General features: G+C 45.2%; 1 protein-coding gene across 1 annotated transcript; it reads right to left on the bottom strand.

The window, feature by feature from the left end:
• Window positions 1–356: 356 nt before the first annotated feature.
• LOC119396945 (superoxide dismutase [Cu-Zn]) lies at window positions 357–19,675 on the bottom strand (the record flags this gene model as incomplete). Its single annotated transcript, XM_037664333.2, has 5 exons — window positions 357–1,051; window positions 9,502–9,619; window positions 11,143–11,212; window positions 11,611–11,707; window positions 19,553–19,675. Coding segments are annotated over 5 exons (519 nt in total), but the record flags the coding sequence as incomplete, so codon positions are not given.
• Between the last annotated feature and the right edge of the window lie 4,431 nt (window positions 19,676–24,106).

The raw sequence follows: 24,106 nt of genomic DNA, 5'->3' as shown, positions 1-24,106 counted from the left end.
TCGGATCCTTTGTGCATTCTTTGCCTTTGCACTTCACATATGGCGCCATGTGTGTACGCAAGAATTCTGCACAAACGCGAGCAAGCAAGCGCGTTTTTTCACTGTCGCTCCTCGTTAGCGTTGGTGCTTCGGTGACACAAGCCAGCATAACTCGGTTGGTATACAACAGCCACATTGTGCCTACTTACTAGCAGACAGTGTTCATGTTCGGACAGCTTCTCACGTTCGCCTAATCTCGTTAGCGTGCGCGAGGAAGAATAAGACATTCTTGCAGTCTTAAATGCACCTGGCTCTTCTCATGTTTATCTCTCAAAAGAGGATGAGGGGCAGAATGAAAGACAACTTGCAGCGAGAGGCAGCCGAACCCATATCTAAGAAAACGTGCGCGGTAATTTCACGTGTATTTGCATACGACTTTCAAAATTAATGTTACCGGTGCCTGCTTTCCAGGCTATCATCCATTTTCCGTTGGTTCCATGGGATAGTAATCAACACACTTTTAGGGACTAATTTTTCTCCATTCCTTTCGCCCATTTCCGCTATTATGATTTAGTTCGTTGGACAGCTGGCCACTACCAGAACGCGACGTGTGCACGAAGTCTTTGTTACTAGTTGAACAGCCAGAATTTGACTTGTAACGAAGACAGGCGTCCGCTATGTTGTCGGGATCTGATGCCAAGTTGGTGAGTTCGAGGCATGAAAATGGGGTTTTGGTGCAGGACGCCCGTTCTCTGCCAGTGACCGTTAAGCTTTACCAGTCAGGGTCACTGACGGTAGTAGCGGTTGCTTTGACTTGGACACATTCTTGTAATGAGTTTTTCTTCATTAACCAAAGCCTGCTCAAGGAGTAAAAACTACAAGTACCGCATCCTGACCACTCTTAGAGAAAGATAGCCCAACAGTCGGGCATTCAGTGGTTCGGCTGGAGCGCCTCCTGGCGTTAGTAGGGAGCGATGCCGATGACGCCGCAGCCCAGCCGGCCGCCCGCGTTTCCCGTCGAACGGCTGTCGGGGTGCGTGGTTCGCCCCAGGTCGTCTTCCCGCTCGTGCACCTGTATGGCGAAGCGAAGAAGACAGAACAGAGAAAAGTTGCACAGGAAGAGATGAAAACACGGAGAGAAAGGCGAAGGAAACTGCAATCCATGACCTTAGTGAAGGGCTGAAGGCTTACAAGGACTGGCTCTAAGGTGGCGTTTCTTTTGGCTAGGATATATAGCTAGGATGCAGTACGGAGGGGTCCTGCAAAGTCTGCTACGGGTACACCCCTCTTCTACGCTGTTCCCCTCTCCGATGCCGCGGCTGCAGGTGGTTCATCGTTACTGGAGAGCGCGCACTGACAACGGAGACAGAGAAAACGCAACACAAGTGCTCGTTGTCAGTACGCACTCTCCGGTAACGATGAATGCATAACTCGCCCAGTTTTCTGCTTTGTTACGTGCAGGTGGTTGCTGCGGCAGTTGTTGACGCCGGCATCAGTTCCGGTGGGAGAGGTCACGTGCCTTTCGGACGCGGCTTTTGCGGACGCTAGAGTTACTGTATATGCTACCTTTAGGTAGCAGAGTTGCGTATTTGTCTTCCAAACACCGCTAGCAACCATGCACTGCGGAGAAGCTGACGCTCGGGCCAATTTTTGTATTTCTCGATGCCGCCGCTGCAGCTAACTGAATTAACACTAGTCATCGATCGTGAATGTTTATCGCCGGTCTTCGACACGCTATAGCCATATTACTCGGTGACATGGTAGGCATGTCGCCTGCAAAAACCGACTGCGACTTCACCGTGTAGCTGTGGTTGCTAGCCAGACCTATGCGCAACTCTGCTACCTAAAGGTAGCATATACAGTAACTCTAGCGGACGCGTTTTGCGGACGCCACCTGGGGGCGCGCATTCGCAACCCTAACCAAGGAAAATGCCAGCTCCGCCCACAGCCACTGTCCTTCCCAAAGAGAGAACTTATATAAATGTTCCATCCAACAGCGCCTACTCATTTTCGTGACGTCAAGTGCTTCTCGAGTGTTTCCTCGTCAAAATTCCTAGAGTTGTGGAAGTTTTTGGCTGCTATTTGCCGCAACGGTAGCTTTCATGCGAATGAAGATGAACTCGCAGTGCGCCTCGCACTAACACAACGTACTTCGACACTTTGTGAGCATAAAAGTATAACGAGCACAAAAAAAAAAAGTAGGGCGGCTCCGCACTAGTGGTACGAAAACTGAGGTAGCAGCGCAGCTGATGGCATTCCCCTCATCCTCACCTCCCCATTTCTTTATCTTTCTCGGTCTTTCTTTCTTTCACTATCTTCCATTTCTTTCTTTCTATCTCCTTATTTCTCGCTCCTTCTTTCTATCTCTTTCTCTCGCTCTCCATATCTTTCTCTCTCTTTGATTATCCCTCTTTTTCTCCATCTTTTAATTTCCGTCTTTCGCTCTCTCTGTTTCTCTTTTTTCTATGGCATGTGTTACTCTCTCCTCTGCTCCTTTCCCTCTTCCTCACCCTCGCATCTGTCCTCCTCTCCTCACTTCCCTCTCCCACCCCGTTGATATATATACTGCACTATACTCGGTTGCAACCTAAGAGAGAATGTAAGCTCCGCCCGGAGAACTGCAGCGTGCCTGCCCTTCACCTGTGAATGGCAGTCGGGCTAGTTGATTTCCGCTAGAACCATAAGTACTTTTTCTCGGCTAATTAAGTACTACGCATACTACGAGTTAAAGGTTCGCCGTTACTACCTAACACCGTTCCGTTTGGCTGAGCAGCGATATCAGAAACCTTACAAAATTTACCGGGACGTTCAAGTTTCCGACCTAAAACCAGCGACACAAACGTGTGTCTGTACGGAAAAGTCAACTATCTGAAACACTCGAGAAGTACTTAACATTTATATAAGTTCTCTCTTTGGGAAGGACAGTGATGGCTGTGGCTGTACCCTGCTAGCCGCGCGCCTTCAGATGGCGTGTAAGCCGGCTTCGAATCTCGCCTCGCGAAGAAATCTCCCCTCCCCATATACTTTCTCTCTTTCTCTATCTTTATTTCTCTTTCTTTCTCTCTCTTTGCTCTCTTTGTGCAATAACCCATCAGAGTTATTGAATCCCGCGCCGGAGAAATCGGCGCTTGTTTTTTTGGAGCGAAACAGAAGATGTAGGCGACTACGACGATGAAGAAGCGGACGAAGATAGCGCATCAGAACCTTGAAATCATTTTTTGACAATATATATCCAAATCATGTCAAGAATTTGCCTTACCGGATATTACACGGCCTACTACAAAAGCATTTAGAGGGGATAAATATAACAAATATCATAGCTACAGATGCCTCACAATCCGAAGAAAAATTTGGCATTGGTATTTTCTCTGAAACCTTCAACTGGTCATTCTCGTTAAGACTTCCCGATTTCTTATCAGCATTTTCGGCGGAATTTCTACGGTGATTATGGCTTTACGAAAGCTCAGCTCACCAACATCAAGTGTGGCCATAGTTACAGATTCAGCACTCGCTGCAAGTAGTGATTCTCAGTTATCATGTACTTTTCATTTTCTAGCTCCCACCGACGTAACTTTAATCAGATTAATTTGGGTACCGGGCCACAATGGGATAAAAATGAATGAAATGGCGGACACTTTGGCGAAAGCCGCTCTCATTGGTCCGATACTCTCAATTATTCTCACATCAGCGCTCATAATTCATGACATATTTAGAAGGCGTGCCATGATTCAAGACTCACATTAATCATTCATCTAAACGAATATCGACACCTCTTGTTCCCTTGGCGTAGGAATTTCTGTTCAACAAGAAAAGAAGAAGTTATTTTTACAAAATTACGCTGTCACGTTCCAAAACTAAACTTTTATATGCATAGCGCTGGGCTGGCTCCTTCCGCTCTTTGCTCGTTTTGCGACAAGGACGAAACAGCCGAACATTATTTTTGTTTTCATGCAACCGCTTCAATTTACTGAGGAAAAACATTCTCAGAGTGGTGTTTAATCGATTTAGATTGGCGTTCATTGCTTCTAATATTTTATCCTTGGAGCCTCCTTATTAGGTCATTGTCACCGGGATGTCTGTTCTACCGGGATGTCAGTTCAAAATTTTAAATTAGCAGTAATAATTTATTCTAAGTATTCTATAATTCATTAGTAATACAATTCATATGTGGCCACTTTTATCTATAACTTATTCATTTCTTGGCAAATCCTCCAGAGTGGGTGTGAGCCATTCATAAAGGCAATCACCATCATCATCCTCATGCCGGTTCATGGCGATGTTTTGCTGGTGACACCGCACGAACTACGACGAGCTACAAGAGCTTCTCTGTTAATAAACATTTGCAACTTATCGAGTGCGATAATAACAGCGTCGCGATTCAGTTAGGCGAGATCATCGGAAATAGAGAGAGAGAGACAGAGAGAGAAATATAATAAAACGAGAGAAAGGCAGGAAGGTTAACAATATTGCTCACCTGATATCTGGTGTCAGACTTTCTGTTCTATGGCATTTTACATTTAGTTTCAATGAAACTCACCGCTATGGCTGGCAATCGAGCACGCGACATTGCGTGCTCAATTGCCGCCTACGAGATTGCCTGAGCGGTGTTGTGTCACGCGTCAGCGAAAGAACTCCACTGGTTCAGGTGATTCAGAGCATCCCATGCAGTGTGTTCTAGAAACGTCACTCCTTTCTGTTCCACGAATTGATTCGGTGATCATTTCTGAGACGGAAGAAAAAAAATCTGGGTATGTCGACATTCATTCGTGTCCAGTAACAACAGCGTTCTAAAAATCTAGGCGAAGGTGAATGAGAATACATAGCCGCTGAGTTGCGTCGTGAAGACTGTTCCGTGCGCTGTCGTTATAGTCACAGATCATTTTTTTTGTTTAAGCATGAAATTCTCATAGCTAGCGTCAGCATTTAGCAAACACATAAGTGTTGACTGATTGCTTAGGCTGACAACACGAGGTAAGCACACTGCCCGAGTGCTTCCGCCTGATAAAGCAAGTAATTATAGGGCGACATGTTTATGATAATACGAAACAGCAAACGTTGTAAGGTGCAAGTCTCCGTTTAATTGCAGGGACTGTGTATCAACTCCGTGAGGCAATGGCTGAGGTTGCTAATTTCTTGCACGAGTAAGCAGCCATTGGCGACATGTTGTCGATTGTTCTACGTTGGAGCACGACGTTGTGTTATTGTTAGGCCTCGCAAGAAAGTGCTCGTGGTGTAGTTCCGGTTTACGCCGCACCGAGATGCTTCTTACTATCGGCATTAACAAGGGTCACGAAATGAGAGGAAAATAAGTGGTACTATAGGGCACAGTCAATGTTTTGAATACAATCGACATAGAAATTTGCGAACGGTGCGACAACATGCGTGTGAAATTCTTTAGTGTTCAAGTGACAATTGATATGTCCCGTTGTTTGAGTGAAAAATGCTCCACGATGCCCATCACTTGCTTGACGTGTTTTTGAATCGATCAAAAAGCAGCATCCAAAAAAAATTGCTACAATAGAGGGATTGATTCAAGCACATTAATGTATCTGGGTCATTCAAGCCTTTATAGATTCCCTTTCCAATGCAAACGGATACAAAGTAACGTCTGCCTTCTTTGCATGCGTTGCTTGCATCGTCGTGCTATTGATAACCTAAAGTATGTACCAACTCGGCTCTTGAGGGGGCTTACGAAAAAGTTACGCTAAGTGTCCCGTAATTTTATGCGCGTGTCAAGAAATCGTTCGCAGAAACAGCTGTTACGGTGATGGACAGCTCCAAACGACCCGTATATAGCCACATGATGTGCATGAGAAGGGGTTACGTTACAGGAATCTCGACCACTTTCTTTGGCTAATTTGATATTTTGGCAGCGCTGAACGCCAAACGAAGAAGTGCCCGTCCTCTTCGTGTGTTTGTTCTTAGCGCTGCTAATATGCCAAGCATGCCACTGTTTTGATGTGCGGGCAACGCAACACCCGGTTCCACTACACTGTATATTATAGCAGCTCATGTACGAGCTTCCGTGTTGTTATTTAGCACCTGGTCTGTTATTTATACCTTCTAAGCTGTGCCAATCCTATTTCTTTGCCAAGTTCTTCACGCCGACTTATACTTCGCGCTCTAAGCCACTGAGACCACGTTCTGTTTAGCTCAAAGCCGCATTTCACTTAACTCCTGGCCTCAGTGGCCGCTTCGTAAACACCGCTCGCTCGACGCGACCGCGAGCGAGGATTACTGGGCGTCCGGCTAAAGACCAGGGCGGATATGGCGACGCAAAATGAGCTCAGCGACGCCCAGATTAGTTTGAACGGCTGCTTCAAGACGGCAAATGTAATTTACCCCGCGTCCTTATTATCCTGCCAAGGTATTAAACGCTGTACCGGGTATGTATAGAACGAGGTGGCGTGCACACGAGGGGATTACTGTCCGCGGCTCATTAAACTGTATACTGAAAGGAAAAAAAAAGGTCGAGCGGAGTTCGGTGTGTTCAGAGGGCGTGGATGGCGGCGGGGGGCGGAGAATCGCGTTTCAATTAGATCCTCGCACGCCTACAGGGTGCGGACTGAAACTTGCGCGCCGTGCGCTCTTGTTTGCGCGGTCGCTGCACAGTGTGTATTATCGCGGTCAGGTTCTCTGCCTCTACGTACGTCACGCGATGAGTTCCGCGCACGCACATTGTCAAAAGGAGACGTAATTTAGACCCCCTTGTAGCAAAGAACCTTCGATATGGCATTCATCTAAAAACCGGGTACAAGAAGCTATAAAAAGAAACGTTCAGTGATGCGACTTCAATTGCAGTCATTAATGTCGTCCTAATGCGAAACTTGGTGTGGAGAATAGTGTCAGTGAAAAACTGATTACGCGAGGGGTGAGCATGAGTGCACGGGACACACATCGCCACACAGGCGCGTGAAAGGTGCAGTTCACAAGTTCAGACCAATATTTACCTAAAAAAAATTTGTGAGCCATTTCCCTCTGTGAAGGTGAATGACCAGCGAAGATGTGTAGCACACGGCACAGAGGGGACACAAAATTTTGAACCTTCGCCGATCACACCCCTTACAAAAAAACTTACAGCCAATCTGCAGAAATTCTACAGACCACGAGTCACCCCTGATTCGGAATGCGGAAAGAAAAGTGAAAGACTTTCTGTCACCCCTTGTCACCTCCCAGTAGGCAATTGGAACACCCTTTCTGCAGAAAGTCCGCAGAGCATTTGTAGCCGCCAGGATGCAGCATGCCGGCAGAATGTCTGCAGAGCGTCTGCAGAATTTCTGCAGCATTTCTGCAGAATGTGTGCGGAGCTTTGTCGCGGATGAAAAAAATAAATAAGAGCTACCCTTTGCGTTAGCACCAGGAGTGAAGTAACATGCAGCATCCAGGGTTAGAATACCGTACATACACCCACCAACACACCACCACAGCGTACACGCAACAACAGCAAAGTAAATACCGCACACTCGCTCTTCACAAACTAACACCGACCACCCGGTATATATAGCCATGGTATCTTGACCTGCCATTCAGTGCCGGTGGGAAAATTCCTACGCTTCAAATTTTTAAATTTACACGTTCACAGAATGCATATAAATTTATGCTGAATGTTAGGTAGCCATAAAACACACAGATCTGTTAATCTACACCCGCCAAATGTGCAACGCTATTTTAATTAGGGCATTCCAATTACCAGCTGGCAGGCTGTCGCATGGTGCTGCAGAAAAGCTGCAGCCTTTCTGCACAAATTCTACAGACCACGAACAACCCAGGTGCAGAGCACGTGAAGACAAGTGACACACTTTCTGTCACCCCCTATCAGTGTGTGACTGAAAGGTGAAATCCATTAAATCATTATTATCAAATGTGTCATGGTCCAGAATATATAGATACATACATATATATTATATACATCCGCACGCACGCACTCTGGGCGCTCATTATCAGAAAAGTCTGCTTGGGGTCTGCAGAAAATCTGCAGACTAGGTTTATATGGGGTATGACTGGTGGGTGACTGAAAGGTGAAATTCATTTAATTATAATTATGAAATCTGTCATGGTCCAGAATATATAGATACATACATATATATTATATACATCCACGCGCACACACTATGGGCGCTCATTATCAGAAAAGTCTGCTTGGGGTCTGCAGAAACTCTGCAGACTAGGTCTATATGGGGATGACTGGTGGGTGACTGGTGGGTGACTGAAAGGTGAAATTCATTTAATTATAATTATGAAATGTGTCATGGTCCAGAATATATAGATACATACATATATATTATATACATCCACGCGCACACACTCTGGGCGCTCATTATCAGAAAAGTCTGCTTGGGGTCTGCAGAAAATCTGCAGACTAGGTCTATATGGGGATGACTGGTGGGTGACTGGTGGGTGACTGAAAGGTGAAATTCATTTAATTATAATTATGAAACGTGTCATGGTCCAGAATATATAGATACATACATATATATTATATACATCCACGCGCACACACTCTGGGCGCACATGATCAGAAAAGTCTGCTCGGGGTCTGCAGAAAATCTGCAGACCAGGTCCGCAGAAAGGTCAAGTCTACAGGGAGGTGACTGGGGTGACTGGGTGGTGACTCATAGGTGACAGACAGGTGAAACCAATTTTTGTAAGGGTACACGCTACAACTAAATTCCAAATGTCTGTGCACGAAGTCCCTTTTGAATTTAGCGTGTGCTCCTTTAAAGTATTACATTTGAGCAGCATGGCACTAACGTCTTTTTGCCGCATTCTGCGTCGTCTTGTATGGCTTGCCGCATGCGCTTGGCGTTTCGTGCACGATCTTAATTGGAGCTTGCGGCTCATGTGGTCCCTTCTTCATTTTTAGGTGATGAGTGGTAGGGTTCGCCCTATTTTTGTGGTACATGCGTTTTTGTTGAAGCACAGGAAAAATACAAGGTGCCCTAGCCATATGCAGATTTGCTGCAAAAACTCTTCGTAACTATATAACAGTCCATATTAGCGAATTCCAGCCAATCCTGACGCTGGAGATACTATCGCCGGGGAATGAAGAAAGGCAGTTTGGTGCTTGGTCTCTAATACTTGGCGCACCAGGTTGACCCAATGCAAGGAGACTGTCGTATGCACTCTTGTACCGTCATAAGTGGACGGCTCGTGATTGTTGGCAAGGTGAGAGAATAGAGGGCAGACTTGCATGCAGCTTTTTTCGACAGATGCACTATATGGACTGCGACACGATCTACTGTCATATAGTGTATGGAGCAAACGTTTAGATATAACGCTCCGCCCTAAACTGAATGGTACATTTAATAGTATATCTGATGTGTCACACTTAAGGTGATGGGTCTTCGTAGCGCAATAACTTTAGGACAAGGGATAAAATGAAAGCGACACACACAAGCGCTGAAATGTACAGTTCTAGAAAAGGCTTTTATCCCGAAACGAACACAAGACGAGATGACGACGGTGATCTTAAGAATGAGTACGAAAAGGGAGCTAGTTCGCCAGAAAGTGCGAGAAACTCACGACGACTGCTCTTCCAATGATGTTTTGCGGACCCTCGAGCGCCAGCAAGCGGTCGTAGAAGCTGAAGAGTGCGACTCCATTCACGTCGGCCTCGATGTTGCCCAGGTCGCCGATGTGCCTGTTCGTGCATCGAAGAGAGAAACTCTAGAGCTGGAGTTTATTGATCGCAGGTTGCAAGTTGAGCTGCAAGTGAACCCATGCCCAAATTTGTGCTAGCAGCCACGGACAAGGACACATGCACAACATTGTGCGTACACACATATATACCTTATGAAAAGGGACCCTTTTCATAAGATGTAGTATATTTCCGCAAGCACAACAAAAGCTTTGTCCGCAGTCAGTGCACGCGTCCTCGTGTGATCTTCCTTTGTCCGTGTGTAAATTAGCGCTGTTTTTTTTTTAGATGGATCCTTCCCATCGAGCTCGCATCAAACACATTTCAGTGCTAGCAGATTTCTCGCACCCAGCTTTGGGCTCTACATGCTCTAAAACGGGGTTTGGGCGGCTTGAGCGGGTTGCAATGAACTCGGGCTTTGCAGTAAACGATTCGGTACCGTGCCGTCATCGTGAAAGACATGAAATTCTTCGCCATACTTTTTATCTGAGAGATGCACTGCTCAAGATAAGCGTTTAGCTGTCGACCCCCATACTGAATTGTTTGGTTCATTGTAGCGTTTTCTCGTTACTTTTCTTTAATGCAAAGTGATGTCGTCGTCCGACGGGTACTTGAAGCGCGTTGCATCCACTGGTGGCATACCCGACGACGCTATACGGGCCGGGCGAGCTGCAGCGCCATCTAGGGAGTTGCCTTCCAGGCAGAGAGAAACTACGTGCCTAGATGACGTAATTTGTGCGCCATTTTTCTGTCACTGCTTTAAGATGACGGCGGGGTCGCGCTGTCAGCCAAGTAAGACACTCGTTTTAAAACATCACGTAACTATAGCCTGACATATTCTGTGCATAGTCAGATAGCGCAATTTGCTCCTGTGCTTCACTTATCTTCGAATGTAAGACGTTGCTTTTAAAAACATTCTCTTTGCAAGGCACGGGTTGCCAATATCTGTTGGATCACGTGTGGCAGATCGGAGAATGCGAAGATGGCATCGGAAATTCGACGCCTAGCGTTCGATCTTGCTTTTCTTCTATCGCACCATGGTCACCGCTCATGATGAGACTTGCCAATCTGTCAATTTCTAGTGCCTCTATACACAGCGTAGAGTGTGGAGTATTGAGAGATAAGAGGAGAGTGTTATCCCTGAATTTAAGCAGGCAGGGGGAAGGGTTGGGATATAGTCTGGATCTTTGAAGGATCACAGAAGCTCACTAAGGGACAGAGCATGAGGCTAAATGAAGTTCAAGCAGGTTATCGAACGTTACAAAGAGCTACACGTTAAGCGCGTGTTTCACTAGAGAAAACGTTAATAGAGGCCAGAGTCGTAGGCAGAATTTTTTCTCGGGGTGGGGGAGGGAGGGGGGTTCGACTATACTTTATGTATGTTGCGACTATACTTTATGTATGCGTGTATATACACACATGCAAAATTGAAAAAATTCAGGAAAGTTTTCCCACCCCTGGCTACACCAATGATAGCAGCCAAAGTACTAGCTGTGCACCTTAATAAGCAAACTATCGAAAATCACCTTATGTCATCAGAAGGTGCTCCGTGATCAGCATTGGCGGGATTGTAATGGGCGGCAGCACTCTTGCATCCTGCGTTGAAGTACAACAACGGCGAAAGCTAAACTGACACATGTTCCGTGTACGAGGACTGTATCATCGACCGTGAATATCAGACGTTCTCATTTCGTGTGTGTGCAACCGCAACGCTTGGCATGCGTGCAGATTTCCACGTTATCGCTGAAACCGCTAAAATGGGAGAGCGTTAAACTGCTACAACGCGTCTATAGGTATATAAGGTAGTTGGTACGTAGTTTAAAAGCAATGCATTGTATTGAATATTAGTGTTTTGTAAAGCAGTTTCTCGTGTTACGCTGTCCTTTGCGCTCCTTGCTTCCAAATCTTAACAGCTGAAGCCCACGCCGGATGCTTTCCGCAGCAACATTTACGGCCGAGCAAAGCACACGGTGGCTCGTCCTTCGCTCACTCACCGCCGGTAAGGTCGCCGAACCGGTGCACGTGGAAGCCGTGTCTGCCGGGGCTCAGTCCGGTCACGTTTCCGTGCACCTGCACCTGCGCATAAGGGTTCTGCGCGAGTGCGCGGTAGCGCCGTAAGTCCTTGTATGCAAAGTAGCTCGAACGCACCAGCATTTCAGGAGGGAGGCGAACGTGACATCCGAGAGGTGCGAGAGAATGCGCAAGTTATAGCTGGGCGTGAAAAATAAATGAAGAACCCACATAGTTACAGAATGAGAGCGCGGAGCAGGGACCTCTTCGCGTAGCGATGGCCCGCACAGAATGACACTTTCTGCCTAGACACGCACGAGATATTCGTTTTCCATGAGGGCTCTAAATACACGAAGTTTTGTTGTTCTCAATTGATTGATTGATATTGTCAATCAATCAATCAATCAATCAATCAATCAATCAATCAATCAATCAATCAATCAATCAATCAATCAATCAATCAATCAATCAATCAATCAATCAATCAATCAATCAATACATTAATGGTTTATTTAAGTGCCCACGCAAAACCTCAAGGTCTTTGCGCTGGCGCACGCAAAAAAAATATGCTACAACAACAACAACAACAACAACAACAACAACAACAACTACTACTACTACTACTACTACTACTACTACTACTACTACTACTACTACTACTACTACTACTACTACTACTACTACTACTACTACTACTAGCTACTGCTGCTACTACTACTACTACTACTACTACTACTACTACTACTAATAATAATAATAATAATAATTTGGCAGATCCCACGCTTTGTGGGAATCAGTTTTATGCGGAGCAGTCAGCGAGTAGCTGTCGATACTGCATTTTTTGGCATTGAGCCAAGCGTCACGAGGTGGATCGTCGTGTTCTTGTAAGCATAGTAGTTGTGTGCACATCGTGGGCTTACCAGGGACGTCGACAACACTGGCGTTTAAAGGGTAACTTATGGTCTCACGTAACGTCAGCACTCACGTTAGAGCACATACGTCAGTATTATCGAAACAAAGTGCACTTTACGGTGCGATGATGTGAATATCATACGTAAAGCGTATTCCTCCGGAGTCAAGCAACGCTTGAATATAGCTTCCTCAATCATAGGAATACAAATGTAATGTTTATTGGATTGCTTTAAAAGCGGAGCCAACACTGGAACTACCATTAAAGTTAACACGACTTGACGTTTGTATCATAAGACTATATAATTATTGTTTATTGCCTCGTTATAAAATTAGATAGCCAGCACTGCGACCACAAATGATGTTGCACCGACGCTACGCCTGCATAAGGTCTTTTTCCAGATCAGTTTCAAGACCTGGCGTGGCTCTGTGGTAGAATACATGACTGCCACGCAGAATGCTTCGGTTCGATTCCTGCTGGGATCCCGATTTTGATTGTTTGCATTCGTCGGGTCAATGCTGCCGACGTAGGTTTTTCTTAACGCTCTCGCATGTAAATTACCAATGTCTGTTCTCGCCTTCCCACGTGCAGGGTAGCAAACCGGAGACTGCTTCTGGTTAACCTCCCTGTCTTTCCTTTCTCCCTCTTCTCTCTCTCTCTCTCTGTTCTCGCCATTCCTGGGTTGATATGAACTGCCAGTCACCTCCATACCGCGACCCGTGGTATACGGGTATGTGCCACACGTGTCTGGGGGAAAGTTTGACGGCATACGCGACAAAATTTCCACATTATTCATGACAAAACAATCATATTCGTCATACCCTCTTACCCTACCATGCCACTTTTGGTCTACACTAAGTTAAGGAGGTGATCACGAGAGCACCAAGACCAATGCGGCTATATATAGATATGTGGGATGCGGAGTCGGTGAAGGACGGATCCCAACATAAAACAAAACGATGTTTATTAACGTAATAGCAGCAGCAGGGCAAGCATGCCGATGCTGCGCTTCTGAAGTTTAGAGAAACAAACATGAAACCAAGCTTGGTAGCTTGGGTTATATAGTCAGCAGTGGTGACGTAAGCCTCCGGTGAAACTACGTGGCGCTGTCTTTTATCGGAAGCGTGTTGCAGCAGGTAGCTGTGTCACGCCGGGCTAATCAGTGACGAGACGGAGGCTGCGTAGGTCTGTGCGCAGTGGTCGCCACAGATACGTAGATAGAAACGCTCAAAGTGCCTTTGGTTCGCTAAGAAATGCTTCGCATTTAATAATAATAATAATAATAATAATAATAATAATAATAATAATAATAATAATAATAATAATAATAATAATAATAATAATAATAATAATAATAATAATAATATTTCCCGCACTAACTCGCAGGCCCCCTTCAAACACTGTGCGTAATAGTCCGTGAATTCTATCCTGAAAAGGCCATCTGTTTGCTTTTATCTCATGAAAATGTCAGCAATCTCGGAAAAATGTGCCAACTTGCATATGCATGTTGCCATAGCATCCACACATATTGCAGACCCGCAACATGTACTGTCTGTACTCATCAGAATGAAAACAACAAAAAAGAACAAACACAAACAGGTGAGAACGTTGAACAAACACGATTGCCCATGCGTGTGACGTGCTGCCACTTCATAGCTGGTTTCTTATCATAGTTTAATTCCAGTCAACTAAGCGTGGTGATGACTGATGCATCTAAATCTGGAAGCGCAGCTGTGCACTATAGATTTGTTTGCATTTGTATTTATGATAACAGTACTTTACTATGTAAAATAGCCGTGCCACGAAGGAAGCCGTGCATGCCTTAAAAGATATCACCAGGCTCAGTGATCACTTCCTCACTGTTCTTGAAAATGCGAACATCGTTCACTCTTCGAAGCAGTCGGAACGACTAACCGCGAGAGCCAATGTTGTTCCTCGCCAGACTCTGTTCTGAGTTTTCGTGTAATCGCGCAGTTGCCGAGCTGCCATGATGAACACTCGTGCCATCTTCAACTACTGCTCCTAAGCGGCGTATGTTTTCAGATGACAGCGGTCATTATCTCGGAGTTGGCGAGAAACTTGTTTCACGAGCGCATCGAGAAGGCCGGCGAGTTCTCGTGACGACGTAACGATGCCGAGCCATACTTCCGCTCTTCGGAGGGCGTCTAGAGAAATGTGTGCCAAAGCAAGCGTCTTCGTGTTGTACGCATACGTTGTGTATATACAGACGGGCTCCAGCGCGCGCAGTCGCTCTCAAGGTCTCGTGCCCAAGGCTGCCGTCGGGCTTGTTCTTCGCATTCGCGACTGAAACCCGCTTTATTATGGAAACACGGATAAACTGCACATCTCCGTAGTAGTGGAGCGTTTTCGTAAGGCAACCATAATAAGGCCAGAAGATAATGAAGAAAAACGAAGATAGTTTCTTTGGGATTTATTATTGAGGTGCGAAAATGACAAAAGAAATGGAAACTAAAGAGGACGTAAACGCAACTTGCAGCCGGCGGCTACGAAACAATAAAGGTTATGCGTCGGATAAGAAATCTTTAGTGGCCGATAGCCTTACTGAAGGACTGACCGAAAACAGTGACGTACACGGCGGTACACACAACAAAAGACTCAACAGTCGGTTAGCTCGGAAATATTTAAAACGATGTAAATGTAACAGTTGAACATCGTGCCAATGAGGTGCCTGTGTGCTTCAGAGACATGTAAGAGCCGACAGGATATGTACTGTGTTTGCACAGTACATATGCATAAATATGGTAAGTTGGGCCAGCTGGCTAGGATTCTTCATGAAGTATAAGAGCAGAGCAACAACATGTACAAAAGTAAGAAATACCACAGAGCACTGGTAGCGCTGTGTTACATTGTTGCTCTTGTGTTGTGTTGCCGTTCCTGTCGCGGTGTTTACGTAACCCATCGTATTCCTAGCCAATCACAATTTCGTGCACTTGATACGATATTTTACGTAGGGAATATTGATGCCGCCTATCTAGACATTATCTGCAGCGTTATAGGGTCCTTTATTGCCGGCAGTATGCAACGTGAGCACTTAAGAAAATGCACATGCTTCCGAGGCACTTTGTTCAGTTTTTTTTACTGACTCACTTAGCAGCTCTTGTTAAGCCACTTTGCTTCTGCAATATTTAAATGTCAACCTGGACCCACGCCCTTATGTAAGCTTGGATTCTAGCTCACAAACACATCCATATACTTCGTATTCGATGCAGCAGCGCACAAAAGGACACATTCACGCACATATAAAATGACACAAACACAAGCGCTCAAGAGGCTATACTTGGTAAACTTATTGGCTATCGATCAATCCTGGTCGTGTCTTCCGGCACCGTACGTGAAGTAAGGAGCGTATACCACATAGCAGCCGCTGGTTTCTCTTCATCTTCTCCTGTATCAATGTGTACAAGGTGCAAGAATAGAGTGACCGCACGTTCTGTTCTTCTGGTATCGCTTTTTACTAATTATTGAGCCTAGAGGCACACTTATGGGTGGCTGTATGGATGGTATGCAAGTGGGGAATGAGCCGAGTGGTTTGACTATGTGGGAAGTGTTATTTGAATTGTGTGTTTCGTGTTTTTTTTACAAGATGCGACATAATTCTGAGTCGTTGCAAACGTACTTCGCCAACTTATTTTAGAGTTAGCTTCTTTTTGTACTTGTTGCTAAAGAGCACGTGGGCGCCTGACTTGCGGCATATATACGAAATTTAAAACCCACGATGCTCAGCGTCTGCTAAAATCAGCTACCGACGCAGCATTTTTTCAATTATTCCCTTCACGGCTATTGGTAGAAATGCGGGTCTGTTTTGGGTGAGATGGAAATTGCCAAGGCGCTACCCATAATAATAATATCTCGGGTTTGACGTCCCAAAACCACGATATGGTTGAGAGACGCCGTAGTGGAGGGCTCCGGAAATTTCGACCACCTGGGGTTCTTTAACGTACACCTAAATCTAAGTACACGGGCCTCAAATACTTTCGCCTCCATCGAAAATGCAGCCACAGCGGCCGGGATTCGATCCCGCGACCTTCGGGTCAGCAGTTGAGCGCCATAACCACTAGACCACCACGGCGGGGCGAAGGCGCAATCCAGTGTTTGGTATTGACGCTGAGAGGATTTCGACACGATTATCTTTCGGGCGTGAGGGTCTCCCGTTTGCCAGCTGTGTTTACAGTAACTGCACTGCCCCTTCTTGAGAGCAGAAAAAAGATGCTGTAGTTAGAAAGAGCCACGGTCCTCACCAGACGTATGAAACTTCCCCGGCATGAATGATTGCAGACGGTAATATTACAACGGGATATACTGTATCATGAAATCATTTGGCATTATGGTTTTCAGAGAGACTGCCAGATTGACTGAAGTGGAAGCCATTTAATGCAATGTTTTCGAAGATGACGCACAGTATTACACTCGAGTTTTACGCAGTTGAGAATTTCGAGTAATTAGAAAGTGGATAATAAAAGAAACGTTATCCGGTGAAGCAGCGGCAAACATGACACATTTGGTTCTATATTTGTGTCTTTTGTGTCCCTTTTAAATATGCTTGTCAACGCACTCAGTTGGGTAAGTTTGCTCTGCATGACGACGATGGTATGCGCTTCCAAGACACGGACAGAGGCACGCACAGCGCAATTTTAACTTGTTTATTCGAAGATGAGAAGAGCATCACTTATAGATATACGCTGAAGCACGTGGCACTAAGCTTGCGCTTGCCATCAGTGGGCACTCAAGAACGGAAGTCCCTTCTCGGAGAACGTCAGGGAAGCTATACTAACAGAGGCTCCCGTTCGTTCCCATATCGATCCGGCTTCTCTTATGAGTCTTGACTGTCGATTACGGTTGCGGGATATGAAGATGCCCCGATCGAATTTCGAGGTGCATGAGCACTTGTGGCAGTGAGTTGCAAGATGACCGTTAGAACCATTCCTGACATTATGCAGTGCCCTCTTAGGTGGCCGTTCAGGCATCGACCAGTTTGCCCTACATATTCTTTACCACAAAACAAATGGAATTTTATAAGCTATGCCCGTATATGACACTGAACGGATCTTTTTTTATGGTTCACGTTGCAAGTAGGAGGCATCCGGGGCAAGGCTCTGTTAATTGGAACAGTCTAGGCAATTTTAGGGAGGCGGGTAATACGACCTTCACACTCGTCTTCTGAGCATCTCACCAAGGTTGTCCAGATAGACTACGAATGTACAGAATGACAATGACTGCTACCCTTTCTTTCTAGAACTAATAGTTCCTCTGTTGACCGGAAGATTGCGTCCCTATTTTTTTTTTTTTACTAGCGCCTCTAATACTGACACTTACACGTGGTCAGGATGGCTTGACGCCTTCAGTCGACCTACTTGAATAGCTTCTTGAGGGCATTATTTAAACTGTTTAAGTTGAAAGTTGTGCTGTGTGTCTCGCCTCATATCTGTGAGAACTAACAGACAATAATGCTAAGGAAAGTATAGGAGATGTTATTTGTAGTAATTAGGATATAAATGTGAAGAAAGTAAAGGGGACGAAAAGGTAACCTGCGCCGTCGGCAAGTTATCTTTTCGTCCACTTTGCTTCCTTCGCATTTATATCCTAATTACTACAAATAACATCTCCTATACTTTCCTTAGCATTATTGTCTGTTAGTTCTCATTAATATTGTGTCTAACAAAGAAAAACGAGCCCTTGAAAAGTCACCTTCTTTCCTTCGTCTCATATCTGTCTTCATCTTCGAAGCGCATACCCATCATCGTATACTTGATCCGCGTTAGGTGAGACATATCTATACGCGTAGTTCGCAAGTCGCGATGCCCCTTTCAAAAACTGCATTATGTAGTTGCACTATCTATGATCTACGAACGTTCTTTCGATACCTCCGGCCGCGAGAAAGGCGTGCATGGAATGTGTTCACGCAGGCTGCGGTAATGACACAGAGAACGAAGCCGCCGACAGGGTGGCAACCGTAAGCTGGAACAGCGGGCGAGCAGAGCGAAATGATGGCTCTTCGTGTTCGGAAGACGAAGCCCGATTGATCGCTGCTGAGTAGCGCTTCTCATTTTTCGCCGTAAAAAGCAAACGCGCGACATGTAAGTACCTTGATTCGAAACACGCTACTTTGAAGACTCTCTGCAAACACCTAATTAACGCTTCTTCATTTATGATAGTAAAATTTAACGAATTACCTCTAATTACCTAAAATAAAGAAAACCAGTGGTAGCTTTTTCAAAAAGTTCCAGATTTAAAGAAAATCAGAAATATGCTTGGTCTTGCATAGAATAACCCTCATGTCTCTAAAATTGGGTTTACGACAGCTGCTACAGCTGTAGTGTATAGATGGATGGTTAAATTTTCTATCGCTCATAGCGGAAGGGGAGCTGAAACGTGTAAAAACGCGAAGAACGGGCCGGCGTCCCTTAAGTGGACGCAGCTTTGCTGCACTTTGAAGTTCGCTAAATATAACAGCGTTGTACAGTTGTCACACGCAGTTAAGTTCTACTAAGATGCTAAGATGAGCTAGTTGGTTACTGGCTTGGAGAAATGTTGTGAAATCGGCAGTTACATATAACAACGGGACAAATAAAAAGTCTAGTGCGTGTACTCTTTCTTTTTCCTGCGCCGTTATGAGCGCCCATTTCACCGTGTTTCATCGGGTTGTCATACGTCGTTGCTAATTCAAAAGACTCAACGCTGGGGCTATCCTTCTATTTGTGAGAAGATCACCTTAATAATATGGCACAACATTTGCGTTCTGGGAATATGAATGTTCCGCTAATGACAGCGAGAATGACATGCTTCTGTGACGTTTGTCTGAGCACATATTATGCCACATCTTTATGAAAATAAAACCCAAGAAATCATAAGTTCACGCTGCGTGTTCTCCAGACCGAAATAAAGTTATTTGACTTACTCACCTGTCAAAATGTTGCACATAGTTTGCTGGAATACTTGATTACACCAAAGCGCGTGCCTTGCTTATTGAAGAAAACCACAAGCACATGCGCACTTACCTCCTTAATGAACTGGACGGTGCCCGTTATGGTTCCCGTGGTGAGAGCGGCCACTGCCCTCAGCACCGGAGGGTCGCGGTGTAGGATAGCTAACTTGGATTTGACACTTAATTGTCGCGAGCGTCACCGAAACCACCAGCGAAGAGAACAGGAGCTGATGCATGACGGCAGTTGTGGCTGCGCGCACTAGACTTTCACCGACCTGAACTGGCGAAGGAGGTCGCAGCGCGTCGATGGTTGGGCGAATACCTGTTTGGACGGAGCAGTCCTATCGAAGCCACCGTCGACGACGACTGGTAGGTCGCCCGCTGTGTGGCCGCGATCGCCTTTCCCCGGCGCTAGTCTCGAATTACGCGCGTCAGCCGGTCGCCGCTGGGCGTGCCGGTGTCTTTCCTTCGCGCCTGGTGTACGGGAAGAGCGGCCCGTGTGTTTTGGCGCAAGCGGAGACGCATTTCGCTGCCTTCAATAATATGACGCGCGACCTTCGAGTTCTTCTCTTTTCGAGTCTTTTTCTCATGTTTTGCTGGTTAACAACTTCTCACACAGGTAGGTTGTTCCCGACTGGCACAGTTACGACAGTTTCGCAAGAGACAGGAGAGAAAACACTTGCTTGGCAAAGAGAAGGCAAAGGCAATGACAGGCAATGACGCAATGCAACAATGCAATGTCATCGCACAACACCTCAAAAATAATAGTTGGGTATGATTCGCCACTCTGAACGAGCCTAGCTATTATTTTTTGGCAATACAGATTTAATTCGTAAGGCATGCCCGTAGCCAGGATTTTTTTTCCGGGGGCGGGGCACTTGCTGAAGGCCTTGACTATTTGTCAAAAACACCTATTTTCATTATTTAAATTCGGTAAAACGTCCCCCTTCCATCAAAATTTCGAGGAAGGGGAGGCCCGCTCTCTAGCTCCCCCCCCCCTCCCCCGCTGGCTGCGGGCCTGATGTAAGGACAACTATTTCTGTGATTTATCTGGTCTCAAGGCCTAAAGTGAATAACATTAATAAGAAAGGAAGAGAAGTATGCACGTGCGAAATGTGGTTTATTGACATTTCGACTGTAGGGCCAGCCTTCGCCATAATGAACCACGTTAAGGTTGGCCCAACGGCCGAAACGTTAATAAACAACATTTCATATGCGTATCCTTCTCTACGATATATATATATATATATATATATATATATATATATATATATATATATAATATATATATATATATATATATATATATATATATATATATATATATATATATATATATATATATATATATATATATATATATATATATATATATATATATTGAAACTGCAGCTTCAATGGGACTAAGCAGACGCGGGATGCAATGTAACCACACACAATGTCGCGTATGTATATACACACGCGATATCATGTGTGGTTCCGTTGCCTCCCGCGCCTGCTTAGCCTCATTGAGGCTGCAGTTTGAATAAATAAATAATAAATAAATAAATAAATAAATAAATAAATAAATAAATAAATAAATAAATAAATAAATAAACGTCTTGCCACTGCCTGTCTCTAGCACGAACATCGTCATATTGTCATTAGAGTCAGCACACTTTTCTTTTCATGTATATGGAGCAACCGCTGTCACTCGTGTAAGTTCCTAAATCGCAATAAACTTAATACAAAGAAAAGAAATATTGGCCACCGTTTAGCTGATGCTGCTTCAAGTGTCGAGAAGGCTTTATGGTTTTCTATTTTCGTTATGAATAGGAAAGATAAACGAAGCCAACAAAGTGCTCATCGTACATTACACTGTCTTACCCAGTTACGTGCTTTCTTTTCCAGAGCACTTATGTACACGTCGTGCCAAATACGTAGCCTATCGACTGAACCCCGTTGACGCAGAGTACTCTTCATCCTGTGCCTGAATGTGCACATGTTCTTATTTGCCCACTTTATGATGTCATTTTTCTATATGCAAATGCATTAGCCTAAACAGGCCAACATTATGGAAAAGCCGTCGACAAAACTTGCCGCTAATTTCATGAAATACTCACATGCGTCATTCATAGCTAGGGTCCTTCATTCATAGCTAGGGTCTCGTCCTGGCAGACTTAATGCCTTCAGGTAGTATGCGAGGGATTATTGGTCAGCTGCCAACTCGTATAAAGATCACGTGCTACGTGACGCCAACAGGCAAAAAAAGAGTGTTCCACACTCGCCGCCATGGCTGCGATTGGCGCTGACTAACACTCCTAGGTTTAACTCAACATATATACCCCAGAAAGTGGACGGGAGGATGACCGCCGCCGTAGCTCAGTGATAGAGCATCGGACGCGTTATTCGAAGGTCGCAGGTTCGGTCCCTGCCGGCGGCAAGTCATCTTTTCGTCCACTTTACTTTCTTCACATTTATATTCTAAATACTACAGATAACACCCCCTGTACTTTCTTTGGCGTTATTGTCTGTTAGTTCTCATTAATATTGTGTCTAACAAAGATAAACGAGCCCTTGAAAAATAATCTGCTTTCCTTCACATGCGTCACGTCGTTTCACGCCCCAGACAAATATTCCGTGGAGGCACAGTAGCAACAACCTCATCGAAAACCTTTGTTTAGGTTGCCAACAATCGTCACGATTCGCGTCTCGTTCCAGCAATTGCTGCGACACTGAACGCAGGGAAAGAAGTGCAAGTCTATCCGGAGTGCAGAAACACCGCATGTCCTTGCGCTGGAAGAGTCAACATTCATATCGCCCAAATTTATAGGCGTGCACGGTAGCTTTCCGCCTCTATTAGGCTACGTTAATTCAATTATCCTCGATGTACTGGCCTCTCTATTCGATTATCTTTGCATCGTGGTATGCTGGCGCAGGAAGTGGCACTGTGTCGGCGGTGCTGTGCTTCGCAGTAAGAGCCACGGGCCCTCTCATTCTTGTGATCCGTTACTAAGGGCGATGCGAACTTGTTATGTGATGGTCTGTTGCCACGCATTGGTTGTTGTTTAGAGACAGATAATACGGCAGCGAGTTTGGTCGTATTCAGCGCAGCGTATGATTATGGGGATTGAACGTGTGGCACTGTTTCAGCCAGCATCAGCAGGGGAAGGGAATGGGTCACATTGGGCAGCCCATGAAATTAAACAAACCATTAACAATACAAAATCTAATGATGAAAGAATTGTACTTATGACATGCAGTTCCCATAAGGACCATTATTTTTGAAGCAATAACTTTGTGGTGCTGCACGATTCTAAGGTAAGACTAATTTGTTGGATTCACGGATTCCGACCAGCGGGACATGTCATGCCTGGAAAGGACCATGTTCGCAAGAGGTCACCACAACACGTGCCTATAAAACACTTGCGTCCACTTGTATGTGTTCCCACATGGGGCACGTAGTTTCAGTCCACAAACACTATCAGAGCCCTTCACGGTGACGACGAAAGCGTCATTTGGCCCTTCGCAACCACCGCACTTGTCAGCCGTGTTTACAAGGACAGCTCTAAAGTGACGAGGACGCACGAATGCAGTTAAGGGCAGGTACAGTGTTTGTCGATGCCTTTATTACTTTCACATTTCTTTACACTGCCGCACCTCTGCGAATGTCGTTATGGAGCAACCAATCCGATAACGGGGGCCACCTGAAAGCTGTCATCCGCAGCTGAAAAGAAGGGAACGCTAAACGCGGAGTTAAATAACGTGTCCAGGGAAGTATCCGCGCTTTCGTCTAAAAAAAAAAAAAGAAAGAAAAGAAGAGAGAAAGAGAGAGACATGTGTTGAGAGAATAAAAAGAGACTGCAGGCTGTATAGTTAGTCTGCGCGGATGTCATTGGGCAACGCTGAATGTGTCGGGCGCACTTGATTTAAATGACACCGTGTCGGTATGATAATGGGTCTTCTCATATGTGCCCTAATAGCCAAGTAAAATGATAGGCATAGCCGATCAGGCACAAACACTTTTTGTTGGGCAGTCAGCAAAAGAAAGCAATACAGCGATCAGAGATGCCGCATATAAAGCCGAAGAAACTGCAAAATGCATTGGACGGGGGGATGACCGCCGCCGTAGCTCAGCGGTAGAGCATCGGACGCGTTTTTTTTTTTTATTGACGTGATGTAAGGAGATGTTGGCGCACAAATAAAGCGCCGGCTACTCCTTAGCTCTTGGAGTACAGATGATCCATAAACATAAAGAAGATCGAAGGTCGCAGGTTCGGTCCCTGCCGGCGGCAAGTTAGCTTTTCGTCCACTTTACTTTCTTCACATTTATATCCAAATTACTACACATAACATCCCCTGTACTTTCCGTGGCATTATTGTCTCTTAGTTCTCAATAATATTGTGTCTAACAACGAAAACCGAGCCTTTAAATATCATCTTTCTTTAAAATGCATTGATGTGCTTCAAGCGATAGCCCGCCCTGCCAGTTCAGTATCCACATGGATAAATTGACAGCCAGCTTTTCCTTTCTTTAATCTAGCACTATTTTCTTCAATTTCTCTCTTTAGCTCGCTTCCAGTACACCGTATCGTAATACGGAAAGGTAATTCAAATTGAGTTGGCGCAATTTCGATTTCAATATTAC

This window comes from Rhipicephalus sanguineus, chromosome 6, assembly GCF_013339695.2.
Source record: "Rhipicephalus sanguineus isolate Rsan-2018 chromosome 6, BIME_Rsan_1.4, whole genome shotgun sequence".
NCBI classification, from domain to species: domain Eukaryota; kingdom Metazoa; phylum Arthropoda; class Arachnida; order Ixodida; family Ixodidae; genus Rhipicephalus; species Rhipicephalus sanguineus.
This window is presented reverse-complemented; position numbering and strand designations above follow the sequence as displayed.